At 29.6% G+C, this 15,524-nt stretch overlaps 2 protein-coding genes across 2 annotated transcripts; one reads left to right on the forward strand and one right to left on the reverse strand.

Annotated features, from left to right (window-relative positions):
* Positions 1 to 2,537: 2,537 nt before the first annotated feature.
* LOC145964938 (uncharacterized) lies at positions 2,538 to 3,686 on the reverse strand. Its single transcript, XM_083088085.1, has one exon. The coding sequence runs from the start codon at positions 3,684 to 3,686 to the stop codon at positions 2,538 to 2,540; it is 1,149 nt and encodes a 382-aa protein (XP_082944211.1).
* A 9,578-nt stretch (positions 3,687 to 13,264) lies between these two features.
* On the forward strand, positions 13,265 to 15,195 carry LOC145964939 (uncharacterized). The gene is made up of 2 exons (XM_083088087.1): positions 13,265 to 14,972; positions 15,146 to 15,195. The coding sequence occupies exons 1-2, from the start codon at positions 13,265 to 13,267 to the stop codon at positions 15,193 to 15,195; spliced, it is 1,758 nt and encodes a 585-aa protein (XP_082944213.1).
* Positions 15,196 to 15,524: the final 329 nt, after the last annotated feature.

Consider the following 15,524-nt stretch of genomic DNA (forward strand, 5'->3'; position numbering starts at 1 on the left):
TACATCAATCATTTGTTTATAACATTTTATTAATCAAATATTTCCTTATAAACATAATTTTTTATTTTTTTAGACAGATTATCATCCCTTAAATAAACTTTCAACGATTCCCAAGAGCGAACTCGTGAAAATGCGACATATAGGTGTCCATGACTAAAAACATCTTTTCGAAGATCTATTGCAATTTTATCGAAAGTTTGTCCTTGTGATTTATTTATAGTCATAGCAAATGCCAATTTCACTGGAAATTGTCTTCTTTTAAAATGGGTATACATTTTCGCAATACAAAGTAATACGATTAATGAAGACAATTTCTCCAGTCTTATTACCTGTTAAAATTTCACAACGCAATAAATTATTATCTAAATCTAAAACTAATAATCTAGTACCATTGCATAAACCTTCATTGATGCTAAGATTTCTAATAAGCATAACAATAGTGTATTTTCTTAAGCGTAATTCATGAGGTGGAAGACACGTTGGATTTAAAGAGTTAAGGTATTCTATCGGAATTATTTCATAAATATCTTTATTATCTCCAGTCGTTTCAGGAGTATCTATACTTGTATGAACTCTCTCTTTCTATCGTTTTATCCAATAAACTTACTACTTTTTCATTTATTTCATCAACATCGATATTTCTTGCAGATAATATAACGTAATTAGTCATAGTTTTATATTGTTTACGTTTTATAATGTCTCCGTACATGTCTTTAACCATATCCAAATCTGCGTTTGCTATACATTTTTCTGGAATATGAACATTATCTGAGTAATCATTTAAAGAACCATTACCTAAGTTTATTAAAAATTGTGCAAATTCTTTTTCTTGTGGTAAAGTTCTCATATTTTGTGTTAATGAAAATATTTTAAGTTGTTTCCATAGAGTACTAAATTTGATCGATAAATTTATAATTTCACAACGCGTAGCTCTTTCTTTTATAGGTAATAATTGTCTAAAATCTCCACCAAGAAGAACGATTTTACCACCAAAATATAAATTATTTTGCATTATATCGCGTAACGTTCGATCTATTATTTCTAATATATAGCGTGGTGCCATAGGAGCTTCATCTATAATAAAAACATTTACAAGTTTTAAATTTTCAGCTTCTTTAGATTGTACTTTAATGTTTGATGTAGAATCGGCGAAAAGAGGTACAGGTAATCAAAAAACTTTGTGTATTGTTTTCCCATTTGGAAGTAATGTTGCAGCAATACCGGTAAATGCCATTGTATTAATTATTTTTCCTCTACTTTTAAGTAGATAATGCAAGGTTGTATAAATGAAAGTTTTACCAGATCCACCTGGACCATCAATGTAAAAACAGTTATCACTATTATTACTTGTTGTTGCTATTAAAATAGTATCAACAATTTCTTTTTGTTCTTTGTTTAATTGTTCATATTGTCGCATGCCTATCGATGAATCCTCTTCAATCATTTCTTCGTCGTTTGTTTCTTGTTTCTCCATTTCTTGTTCCATTTCAGGAAAATTAGCAACATTTGATCCTTCCATTTGAAGCAAATTAATAATATAAGTATAAGCTTTCTTTATTCCTATTATAGGTCCAAATCGTCTTGTATAATCTTCCGACATATCTTTTTTAAACTCATCCCATAATTTTTTCGGATGAACTGGTTGGCAATGAATCAAAATTCGTACGAACAAATTACGAAGTCGTTTTGGCATCATCCAAACTTTTGCTTCATTCATTGCACGATACCATTCTTCATCATCTTGTATGAGTCCTAATGCTAAACATGCGTCGGTAAAAGTTTGATGTATCTCGTTATTACCTGTTCTTAATTCTTGAAAATTCGTATACATCCCTATCTTTCTCTGGAGGCCTGCCCCGGTCCTATCTTAGGGTCCATCCGCCACTGCTATTTGGTACAGTGGGGATTTTAGTATACACTAGAGGGATCTTGGGGGATGTGGTCACTCTACGGCGTTGTGCTCGTCGGTGCCGTTTTATACGGAAGGCCAGTCGGAAGCCAGCATGTACGCGAATACCTCCACCGGCACTTATTTGGTCAGCGAGCGACCTTTTCAAGGATCCTCCATGGCAATCGGCATTGCATCCATCGAGCAAGATACCAACATCGCTCTGGAGTCGCATATCACTGTGTTAAAAAGCAGCATTAGGTGTGAGGTCTGGATAGCTCAGTGGTCTAGAGCAGTTGCCCGGAAAGCGAAAGACTCGGGTTCGATTCCCGATCCAGCCACTTGCGCCTCACATATTTTTCTAGTCTGCAAATATTGTTTTCTAGCAATTATTCGTTAGGCTGAAAAATGTGTGAATGCTCTCTCTACAGGATATGCGTCAATGCCGTTGCCACGGATGGATTCTGTCGCTCGTTGATCAAATGGGCGTAAAGACACGTCCGACCTCCTCCCACATACATCCCTATCTTTCTCTGGACGATACCATTCTTCATCATCTTGTATGAGTCCTAATGCTAAACATGCGTCGGTAAAAGTTTGATGTATCTCGTTATTAACTGTTCTTAATTCTTGAAAATTCGTAGCCCCTTTAATGTAGTAAAAGTATACGTAAATGAAACAACTCTAGCTGAGACGGACTAATGGAATACATACGACCGATACAATTAAAATATCTTTGACGTTTTTCCCAGCGATTAATAGTTCTACCGTTAATTGTAACTTTTTTAAATACATAATGAGATGGAATATCACTATATAAATATTGCTTCGCTTCTTCATCTCGAGCATTTAACTCAAAATAATCTAACAACATTGTTACTCGTTCTACAGCAGATCTTAATGCATCATTATTAATACTATCATCGATTATCACATTATGTTCGTTTGGTAAATGAACCGGTAAACAAAATATAGCGTGACTTTTTTCTTGTAAAGGTTTGCTCAAAATACGCCAACATGCTTCTACAGGCCCGACATATCGAGCTTCAATAAAATCTTTAATTTCATCATAAATTATTGTTTTGTCTATATTTTCTCCAATGATTATAGATGCAGCATCGTGACCTTTATAAATATATTTATACAAATATTTTACGGATCGTATACTCGAAACTATTTCAACATTAATATGGCTATTAAATAAAAGTAATAGCGATGGATTAAATGGAACAACATATCGATTATCAACAACGTATCGCCCAGGTCTTCCGTACAGCAATCCATTATTCCTTCGACGATAGTGCGGATAACCATTTTCATCCATAATTGTTTCAGATTGAAATGATTTTGGAAAGTGTTTCGAACATTTATTGTTTATTAAACACCAATCTCCACATGGTCCATGAATCATATGTTTCATTACAATATTATGTAAACTTTCATTTTCATTAGGATCAGGAATTGCATTCTGCATTTCTGCAGAAATAAATTTATCAACTATTTCAGAATTTGATATCTTACAATTCTGTTTTAATGTAATCAACAAATGTATATGTGGTAATCCACGTTTTTGAAATTCTATTACATAAACATATGTCAAAACTTCACCAAAAAGTTTTTGTCTAACGATAATATCGATTAAATAATTCTTTTTTATATTAAATACTCTAGCGCATATATCTGGTCTATCTGCAGGTTGTTGATGTGGAAGTAAATTTTCTTTAATTTCGCGCCAATTTGGATTACAAGTCATAGTAATGAAGATATCTGGTTTTCCATATTTCCGAACAATAGCCATCGCATCTGATAATGATCTTGATAATGTTGCAACATATTACGTGGTAAACCCACAAATGTTGATGGAAGTATAATCATTTTTCCAATGTGTGCATTGGTATTATTACCGGCGTTTGCCAAATAATCAATTAATCCTTGATAAGTCTCAGCTCGTAATTGTTTTTGATTTTGTTTGCAATAATTAATTCGGTCTTTTTCAATTTTTATATAATTATCTACAAGCCATTGCTGAAATAATCGTCTTCCCATGATAAAAATATTAAAATTATCACGTATAGCTATGCGATATTTTACATAGGCAGCTCTACTTATTCGTTTATTACAATTCTTACGTTGTAAATTATCATGCCATCCTTGATTACCTTATGGATAGAATAATGGATAAATCCATGGTTTTACATTTGGATCCATCGTACTGACTTGTTTTAATGTTTTAGTACTTTTATTAAAAATTGTTATATAAGTTTCAGGAATTTCACCATCTGCCGTAGTAGAAAAAACAGCTGCAACTTCATTTACCTTTTGTACATTGTATCGGCCACGATCGATGCCCTTTTTAGATAAAAATCCTAATTGTAATTCTTGTATATTATTATTTCCAGTTATTTGTTGTTGCATTTGAATTTCTTCGTGCATCATTCGATAAGATTGTGCAAAAATATTATTCGTACGTATTATATTATCTATTGAATATAAAATTTCCTCATCAAGATTTGAATTTTGATGTAATCGACATTCTGTCGCTTCATTATTATCCACGATAAAGAGTTGACCATAACTTGGTATTTCGTTAGATGCTGGATATAATGCGGTATTAATTTGATAATAGATTTGTCCTTGAATTTTGAAACAATAAGGTCCATGTCTTTGCGCACTAAAATCTACTAAATTTGCATTAAACGATGCAAATGAAAATGAATTATTATATCCACGAATACGATTGTAAAAATGTTTTGATTTGGGATGATTTTCAGTAAATAATTCAAGAAGTTCATGCGGCGGTTGAGGTAAAGGATTTAATTCAACTGTTCCATGACTACAGCAATCGTTAAATGAATTACCTTTATTAGTTACTTTTTCAGAATTGAAATGTTTCGCAATGTTCGCAATATATATACATCTCTCCTATATAATATTCTACAATATTTTCTAATTGAATGTAAGACGTATTAATATCCATGTATCCTTTTGTTAAAGCTCGAGTTTTTTCAATCCATTTTATTTTTCTATTTTTATCATATTAGAAAGTATTAATTTTGCTTTTAATGTTTTATCATCATATATTATAGTATTTTGTGATGGTATTTCTCTCTCCCTCTCATGTGAAATAATTAAATTTTCTAAATCTACTCTGTTATCATCTAAATTCATCAACTCATTTGATGTGCTAGGTATTGAAGAAATAATATTGTTATTTAATAAAGTATTTATAGTTGAGTTATGAACATTTTGAATTATTTGAATAGCATCATTATTATTTGTTTGAGATGCAGTGGTAATTGTTTCATTTACTGAATATACTTCTTTTGCATGTGAAGTTGAAGGATTAAAATCTATTACTATATTTTTTAAAAAATTAGAAAATGTTTGAGTCATATTTGAGTATATTTCAATATTTGATAAAGATTGAGAATCTTTTTTAGACAACATTCGTTTTGTTTTCCGTTTCTCAGCCTGCTGTTTTGCTCTTTTTTCTCGTTTACTACGTTGATATTCCTCTTCTTCTTCAACTGATCGAATTATTTTTCTTCGAGGCATAATTATTATTTAAATAATTTTAATTAAAAATGTATAAATATTAAAATTAGTAATAATTTTTTAAATACTTGTTATAAAAATATATAAATTAATTTTAATTAAAGATTATATAATTTTAGAAAACTTAAATTATAAAACTTAATTTTTAATATATAAACATAATTTATAAATAATAAAATTAATAATTTTAAAATGAATTTTAAATTTACACAAAATTAAAATTAATTTTAATCTAGTCAAAATTAATTTTATTCTATAATCGAAGTCAGTTTATTTTTTAATTAAATAAATTAAAAATTAAATTTAAATTTAATAATTTACATTAAAACTAATTCTAATCTAACTTTAAATTAACAATTTAATTCAAACCAATTTTAATTTAATAATCTAAGTAAAAATTAAATTAAATTTTAATTTTAATTCGAGTAAAAGTTACTTTTAATTTATATGAAAGCAAAAACTATTTAAAGTTTTAATTCAATAATCTACGTTTTAATTAATTTCAATCTAATAATTCATATCACAACGAATTTCCATTAAAGTAAAATGTTAATCCAATAATTTAACAATAAGTTATAATCAATTCCAATTCAAATCAAATTTCAATTCAATAATTTCAAAGTCACAATTAAATTCAAGTTACAATTAAATTTAATTTAAGTCAAGTTTCAATCCAAGTCAAATTTCAATCCAAGTCAAATTTCAATCCAAGTCAAATTTCAATCCAAGTCAAATTTCAATCCAAATCAAATTTCAAACCAAGTCAAATTTCAATCCAAGTCAAATTTCAATCCAAGTCAAATTTCAATCCAAGTCAAATTTTAATCCAAGTCAAATTTTAATCTAAGTCAAATTTTAATACAAGTTACATTTTAAACTAATAATTTAAATCACAATATATTTCAAGCCAATAATCCAAGTTGTAATCAATTTCAATTAAATAAATAATTAAATAAATAAATAATTAAATTAAATTATTAAAATCAAAACCAATTAATCTAATAATAAGTTTAATTATAAGTAATTTTAATATAACTTAAAATTAAAACTAATTTTAATATAATAATTCAAAATAAAATAAATTTTAATCTGTAAATTCAATTTCAAATTAATTTTAATCTAACAATAAAAAAATAAAGTAAATTTTTAATTAATTATTTATATTAAAATTAATTTTAATATAATAGCAGAACATAAAAAATTAATTTAAAGCAAATTGAATTAAAACCAATTTAAATTTAACAACATATATATTAATAAAGCAGAATAATACATATTTTAATAATTACTTGTAACGACATAATTTTTATATAAAAAAATATGAAAAAATGTTTATTTTTTTGTATTTTTTTTATTATTTATTTATTTATTTATTTTTCTCTTGTTTTCTTTCTCTCTCTTTTTTCTTCTTCTTCTCTCCCTCCCTCCCTCTTTCTCTTCTCGATTTAAGTTTTTCTTTCTAAATCTTCTTTTCTCTCTATCTTCTTTTTATTTTTATTTTTTATTCTTCTCTCTTAATTGTCTTTAACTCTTCCTTTTGATTTTTCTTCTTTTAATTTTTAAAAAACTGTAAATGATTATTTATTTATTATATTTTGTATAATAGGATATATACGTACATGTTGGATTGTAATGTTAGAATAAGAAAAAGAATAGTTTTTGTAATATTTTAAAAGTTTTCTAAAGACATCTAAGGTTGTGTTTCATTAAAATATCTTTTTATATTTGAAAATAACATGTAAAAATTTTCAGCGTGTATTTTCTTGTTTCTGATGTCAGAATCCAACATGGTCGCTGCAAGAATCAATGAGCTTTAAAAAATGAGATAAAATAATGTACATACGCTTATTGACATATCGTTTTTATATAGTCGTCATGTTTACAGTTTATGCAATGAGTTCAATACTTTGTATATTTTATTAATCATAGTAATTATTATTAATTATACGTGAAACATAATAAAAAATTGAATGTCAAGTCAGCTCTCTATTGTGTACTAATTTATAAATTTACACTTTATGATAGGAAAATATATTATAATAATATATATATATAATAATAATATTAGTGTTACGTCCCTGGTTCGGATCGCGATCGAGTCCGTCGTGGAACGAGAAGAAGTCCGTTATCAAGAGGTTGTGACAGCGGCGGCTGTCATTTGAGTCTGGAGCCAGCTGTCAGGCTGTGTGGACGCGTTTCTCTTACGAGTCGATCCGTGTTATTAATATTGTGTATTTACGTTCTGAGTTACCGTTTGTGTTGTAATTGTGCAGTGCATTAAAGTTCATTAGTTTCCTTAAGTGCTTGTTTATTTAGCGCGTCCCGCGAGCGGCCGATCTCTTTACCGCGCGACTTCGATATTTATCGAAGTCCCCGCCCCGGGCGTAACAATATATATGTATATATGTGTTATACGAGATCTTTTTAAATATCGAAGGATTCAAGTATCTAAGGATTTGAGAATTCAAGGATAAATGGAATCTTTAATATAATCACATCATCATTTATGTAAAAAAAGCATATGAAAAAACTGAAAGGTAGAGGGAATACTTACTTTTTTTGTATTATCTCTCTTTATGTCTTTTCTATATATTTTTTTATCTCTTTTTTGTTTCTTTTACAAATAAGTTCTTCTTCTATTTTCTTTTCTATTTCTTTTTTCTATATCTTTTTCCTTTTATTTTTCTTTAATTTTAAATAATTATAAATGGTTATTTACTTATAATATTTTATATTGTAAAATTAATATATACTCATTAAATATAGATATATAAATATTCCCTCAAAAAATATATATAATTTTCCTAAAAAAAAATCAAAACTAAATATGAAATCAATAATTAATTAGCCAAGTACATTGAAGCAATTGATAATTTAAAATATTTGTCACAAATTCAATCTTGCATTTATGTATTATAGATTCTAGACAAAATGAAAATGATTTTCAAAATAAAATCCATACTTTGTATGATATATAAAAATACATTATTATGTGTGATCTAAATAAATATTTGTACAATATATGAAATAGCATTAATATATTGCGGGTTTTATATTGCAGATTACAAACTCATAAAGCTATTTAATACTTACCCCATACAGCACAGAACATTGCAGTAATATTGCGGCAATATTGCAATGTTGCTGCAATGTTACAACAATATTAATAATATTGCTGCAATATTCGGTGCTGTATGGGTATTGCAATAACATCGATTGCATTAATCGCCAATTTTAAATTTAAAAGAGAAAAACTAATCGACTTGTTTTAAGATCATAAGTTTTATTAAGTAGATCTGGAACTAAAGGATTTAAGAAATTAATAAAATTACAAAAATTTGACCCGAGTCGTATTATAATTTACACATTTTTATTTTTTTATTATTAGGAAATATTTAATTTTGAAATTAATCATAAGCTTTGCCAAGTAAATTCGGAACTAAAAAAATTAAGACCAAAACAACTTAGAAAAACTTGGCGTGCTCGGGTCACATTATAATACACATATTTACAAATTTACAAATATACATAATTTTACAAAGTTTGCGAATTATATACATGTAATTAATTTCAATTATAGAAATATGTGAATTATACGACTCGAGCACGCCAAGTTTTTCTAAGTTGTTTTGGTCTTAATTTTTTTAGTTCTGAATTTACTTGGCAAAGCTTATGATTAATTTCAAAATTAAATATTTCCCAATAATAAAAATATAAAAATGTGGAAATTATAATACGACTCGGGTCAAAATTTTGTAATTTTATTAATTTCTTAAATCCTTTAGTTCCAGGTCTACTTAATAAAACTTATGATCTTAAAACAAGTCGATTAGTTTTTCTCTTTTAAATTTAAAATTGGCGATTAATGCAATCGATGTTATTGCAATACCCATACAGCACCGAATATTGCAGCAATATTATTAATATTGTTGTAACATTGCAGCATTGCAATATTGCCGCAATATTACTGCAATGTTCTGTGCTGTATGGAGTAAGTATTAAATAGCTTTATGAGTTTGCAATCTGCAATATAAAACCCGCAATATGTTAATGCTGTTTCATATATTGTACAAATATTTATTTGGATCACACATAATAATGTATTTTTATATATCATACAAAGTATGGAATTTATTTTGAAAATCATTTTCATTTTGTCCAGAATCTATAATACATAAATGCAAGATTGAATTTGTGACAAATATTTTAAATTATCAATTGCTTCAATGTACTTGGCTAATTAATTATTGATTTCATATTTAGTTTTGATTTTTTTTTAGGAAAATTATATATATTTTTTGAGGGAAGATTTTTATAAATTATTTTTAGGGATATTTTTTCATTAAACGTTTTGTTGCATATAAGGTAGAATATTTTTTATGTACTTGGCGTATTTTTTTTACCATTGTAAGGTTTTTTTTTGGAGGGATTTCACACCTTTTTGTTAAAATTTATTTATATCTTTTCTGCAATTTATAAATTATTTTTAGGGATATTTTTTCATTAAACATTTTGTTGCATACAAGGTAGAATATTTTTTATGTACTTGGCGTATTTTTTTTACCTTTGTAAGGTTTTTTTTGAAGGTATTATATTACTATATATTACAAGTCAAAATTATAATTGTAGGATATTTTGGTGTAAGGATGTAAAATGGAATAGAATACTTTTTAGGGCAAATGACTGTTATTTATTCGTTGGATTACAGGATTAATACGAACAAAGAGATACGCTCGTCTAACGTACGTCTTCGCGCTCTCGCAACGACACAGAGACTACTCGTATCGCGGACCGAAAAATGCTCGGGCGACCTATCTGTTTATACCTAACTCAAGTGCTCGGGTGGTCTATCTGTTTATTTCTAGGAAAATACTCAAGCACTTGGGCAGCCCTACGGATTCACTCTCCTTCATTATTGATTTAATTAGCAGTTTTTATCATTACATACTTTACTATTATAGATTTCATTATTATTGCATTATTCTTTATTGATTATAAAATAAAATTTTGTTTCACGTATAAAGAATTAAAGAAAATAGAAGTTCAGATTTAATTGAACAACACAAAGACATGTTGAAATTCCATCATTGTATTACATCTTAAACAAAATTGAAATTTAGCCATTACTAGATTAAAAATTAGAAATAACTTAAACAGATATATGTAATAAGTAAATAATAATAATATAATAATTACCATAAAAGTTTGATATGGTAATAAATATTATTTTATAAGGCAGCATTATCAACATATATTTAGTCTATCCTTCCATAATTCAAAATATATTTCCAGTTTTACAAATATGATATTACTCTTTTCCTACTTCCATGAAACATCTCAATCTTATTCCTACAAGTAACCTATTCATACAAGTTATGATTACGCAGAAAAAACTTATCTATGTACATAATTATATATATATGTATATCTATAACTCTATAGTTCTATAGTATATAATTATATATATATATATATATAATTATATATATATATATATATATATATATATATATATATATATACAGGGTGATTCAAAATAACCCCTGTGTCCCTGAAATGACGTATTCTTGAATCAATTCTAAGACGATTTTTCCTTCGGCAAAATTTCGTCCGAAGCTTAGTTTTCGAATTATTAAAGGAAGTAGTTAACGTATGACGGGTCGAATACAAGAGGCAGGCAAGGGTGGCGCGATTCACTGTCAGACGCGGGAGCTTACGCGGGGCGCCTGCTGCGAGCAGCTGATCGCTATACACATACAGACACACATGCGAACACATACATTCTCTCTCTGTCTGTCTGTCTGTCTGTCTGTCTGTCTGTCTGTCTGTCTCTCTCTCTCTCTCTCTCTCTCTCTCTCTCTCTCTCTCTCTCTCTCTCTCTCTCATTCGCTCAATCACCTGTAAATTTTTTTTTTTTTTTTTTTTAACGAGAGAGGGGAAAATGCATTTTATGCATACCCACCGGTCGATCCAGTGAGTTATGTGGGACTCGAGTACCAAGTCGAATTACCAACTCGGTACTCACTACCCACTAAAAATCCCTCTCTTTTCACGAATTTCCTTTAACACACTGTCCCTCTGACTTCCCGAGATCTGTTTTCACATAACGTCAAAAAATAGTTATTATTACCTTGTTCGATGACTTTTGATGTATTGCTGTAATTGCTTGAAGGAGAAATGAATTTTCCGATAGATCGTACGTTCTCAAATTTAACGTAGATATCACGTTGCAAAAGACAAGAAATCCACACTAAATTATTAACTGAAAGTTTTTCTCCTTTCATGAACTGTATTCTTTTATAAACTTTAACGTAATCACATTTATTTACTCACTCGATGAGACGAGAAATTTACTAATGACTCTCACTAATCACTATTAATCACTCTCGAATAATAACTGTTGGCGATTAAAAATCACTCGATGAAAGAAACACGCGCGGACACGTTACTACACGACGCGACGACGCGACAATGCGACGATAATTACTCGGCGACTGCAAGCAGTTTTTTGTCATGGTAGGTTGCGGTAGGTTAAGGTACTACTGGCGCAATCGAACGCGATTTATCGCTATTAGAATTATATTATCGTTATTTAAAAATTAATTAGATTAAATAAGTGTTTTTAAAATATTTATTACTTTTACTATTATAAATGAAAGTAATTTAATCGACCACACCGGCAATATTTATTGATGAAAAAATTCACAACGTTTCGACCATGGGTTTTGGTCCTTATCAAGTGAACTGAAATTATTACATATAATATAAACAAATGAATTACAATAAGATGTGACCAAAAAATGGAGAAAGAAGAAAAAATCATATACATACATTGTCTTAGGTAACTAATACGTGGTGAGAAATAAAGAAATCACTGTGTCAAGTCATGTCGACCTCTCGATCCAACACAAAGAGAAAGACTAAACCGCCTTTATTAGTCTATCATAAATATCGTTTAAACTTTCAGTGTCCTTTTGTAAGTTAACAGTGTTGTCAGACTTTTTGATGAAAAACATTTCAGCAATTTCTCTCTTTCTCACATGTCTCTCATTATGCAGAATAATCGGTGTTGACCAATCGAAGTCATGATTAAGTCATAATGTACCTAATAAACTGAATTCATTAATCAAACGTGGAAAAGATAGATTGCCTATTAATAACAGGACTGAGGTCGTTTACAAGTTAAACTGTAAAAATTGTAATATGTCATATATTGGCCAAACAAAAAGACATTTAGGCACTCGTATCAAAGAACATTGCAACAACATTAAATTGCACGAAAGCAATCTTTCTGTGGTTAGCAAACATAAACTGGAACTTAATCATGACTTCGATTGGTCAACACCGATTATTCTGCATAATGAGAGACATGTGAGAAAGAGAGAAATTGCTGAAATGTTTTTCATCAAAAAGTCTGACAACACTGTTAACTTACAAAAGGACACTGAAAGTTTAAACGATATTTATGATAGACTAATAAAGGCGGTTTAGTCTTTCTCTTTGTGTTGGATCGAGAGGTCGACATGACTTGACACAGTGATTTCTTTATTTCTCACCACGTATTAGTTACCTAAGACAATGTATGTATATGATTTTTTCTTCTTTCTCCATTTTTTGGTCACATCTTATTGTAATTCATTTGTTTATATTATATGTAATAATTTCAGTTCACTTGATAAGGACCAAAACCCATGGTCGAAACGTTGTGAATTTTTTCATCAATAAATATTGCCGGTGTGGTCGATTAAATTACTTTCATTTATTTTATCTACTGGCGACGTTCAAGAATTTATCATTGATTTTACGCTCCTGGACCTAATTATGGAGCTTCCGCAATCTAACATGTTTTTCCAAATGATTACGAATCGGTTTGGCAATACTTACACGACCTTGTTGAAGTCATGGATTAACAATAAGAGGAAGATCTGTACCGCTAATCAACAACTTATTTTCTTACTTCGATGCAGGAGCCACGATTTAATTCCTTCCCATATTGACAAGTTAAAGGCCAACATCACATTTCATAGTAGCAGCATCAACCGTTCTTTTGAAAAAACCACTAAGAAATTCCGCTATAGATTGCTGAATTTAGAAATTAAAGATCTTAATTTTAACCTAAATTATTTGCGTGCCAACGTTGAAAGGATCGAAAGAGCACTCAGTGAAGGTTTACCACGAGATCTTGTTCTTAGATTTTTTGAGTTCAATGAACGGAGGTTCTTAAGAATTACCAACAGATTAAAATCTAATTTAATCAAGAAATTCAACAATTTGACTAATAATAATAAAGCTTTTAATCCTTTCAACAATATCGACACAGCGCGTTGGCTGATTAACATTAGTGGTAAGAATATTCCCGATAGAGTTTCTGAACTTCTGAGTCTTGGTGACAATTTTGGGTTACCGGTGCATCGGTCTTTTAAGAGCGACCGCTTGGGTGTTGTTCTTGAGACTTTGAAGAACTTTGAAATCAATTATAATCGCATCCCCAGGGAAGCTGTTGAAATGACCAGAATTTCGATCGCCAATTCTCTCCAAAAATTCCTTTGTGAGAGTAAGCATATTAGCTCTGTAGACAGATATATTCTTAAGGGATTCTCTCTTTGTAAACGGTTCTTGCGTGATAATGATGATTTGTTTGTCACCAGGGCTGATAAGGGTCAGGTCACAGTAATCATGGACAAAAGTGATTATGTGAGTAAGATGGAGGCTCTTTTGGGTGATCAATGTACTTATAGAAAATTGAATAAGGATCCGATCAGAAAATTAACCAATAGAATTAATACTATTATTAAGTCCTGGCGAAGTAACGATTTAATTAATGAGACTACATATAGAAAATTAAACTCTACTAATGGTAACTTGCCGCGGTGTTATGGTCTGCCTAAGATTCACAAAGCGGGTTTTCCACTACGGATTATTGTGTCATCACTTGGCAGTCCGTTATATAATGTTGCGCAATACATTCACGATATACTACAGATTTCGATTTTGGAACCTAAATCTCACATTAAGGATGGTTGGACTTTTGCCAATAGTTTGAAAGATAAATTTATTAACGATGACGATTTAATGATTTCACTTGATGTTGCTGCACTTTTTACTAATATTCCTAAAGATTTAGTTGTAAATGGTGTTACTAAACGTTGGAATTACATTGCGCCTAACACTAAATTTAACTTGTCTCAGTTTTTATACGCGATTGAAACGGTTTTGGATTCCACTAGTTTTTCGTTTAATGGACAGTTTTACGAACAGATTTTTGGTAGCCCCATGGGTTCTCCCTTGTCACCTATTTTGGCAAATATCGTGATGGATGATCTAGAAACGCATTGCTTGAGTTTATTGAGCTTTGATGTGCCGCTGTATTATAGATATGTTGATGACATTTTTACCATTGTTCCACGCTCAAAAATTGACGAGATTATATCGACTTTCAATGACTATCATCAACGTTTGACATTTACACATGAAACTGAGTTTGATTCGCGTATTGGTTTTTTGGACACGACTGTTATTCGCTCGGATGGTCGGCTTTTGACGGATTGGTACAGAAAACCTACTTGTTCTAATAGATACACTAATTTTCATTCCAAACATCCGTTTAAATATAAAATTAACACCATTTATAGCCTTGTTGACCGCGCAATTTTATTATCTGACGCTCGATTTCATTTTAAGAACATCGATATTATTAAACAGATTCTTTCCAACAATTGTTTTCCAACTCAAATTACAAACCGTTACGTTAAAAAAAGACTAGAATTTTTGAAACATCGCGACAATGTAAATCTGAATACGGAATGTGATAATGCGACTACATCATGTTACATCTCGTTGCCGTTTGTAGAGAGCTTGAGCGATGAGATTAGTCGCCTTTTTAAAAATGTTGGTCTGAAGGTTGTCTATAATGTACCTAATAAACTGAATTCATTAATCAAACGTGGAAAAGATAGATTGCCTATTAATAACAGGACTGAGGTCGTTTACAAGTTAAACTGTAAAAATTGTAATATGTCATATATTGGCCAAACAAAAAGACATTTAGGCACTCGTATCAAAGAACATTGCAACAACATTA

The sequence above is a fragment of the Camponotus vicinus genome, unplaced genomic scaffold, assembly GCF_025532165.1.
Source record: "Camponotus vicinus isolate PSW18456_S1 unplaced genomic scaffold, iyCamVici1.0 SCAF_14, whole genome shotgun sequence".
Classification (NCBI taxonomy): domain Eukaryota; kingdom Metazoa; phylum Arthropoda; class Insecta; order Hymenoptera; family Formicidae; genus Camponotus; species Camponotus vicinus.

Excerpts from the sequence above, each read along its gene's own strand:
- LOC145964938 (XM_083088085.1), bottom strand. The coding sequence starts at position 3,686 with ATGGCTATTGTTCGGAAATATGGAAAACCAGATATCTTCATTACTATG.
- LOC145964939 (XM_083088087.1), top strand. The coding sequence starts at position 13,265 with ATGGAGCTTCCGCAATCTAACATGTTTTTCCAAATGATTACGAATCGG. Across the intron at positions 14,973-15,145 it reads GACTGTTATTCGCTCGGATG|ATTCTTTCCAACAATTGTTT; the intron begins GTCGGCTTTTGA and ends ATTATTAAACAG.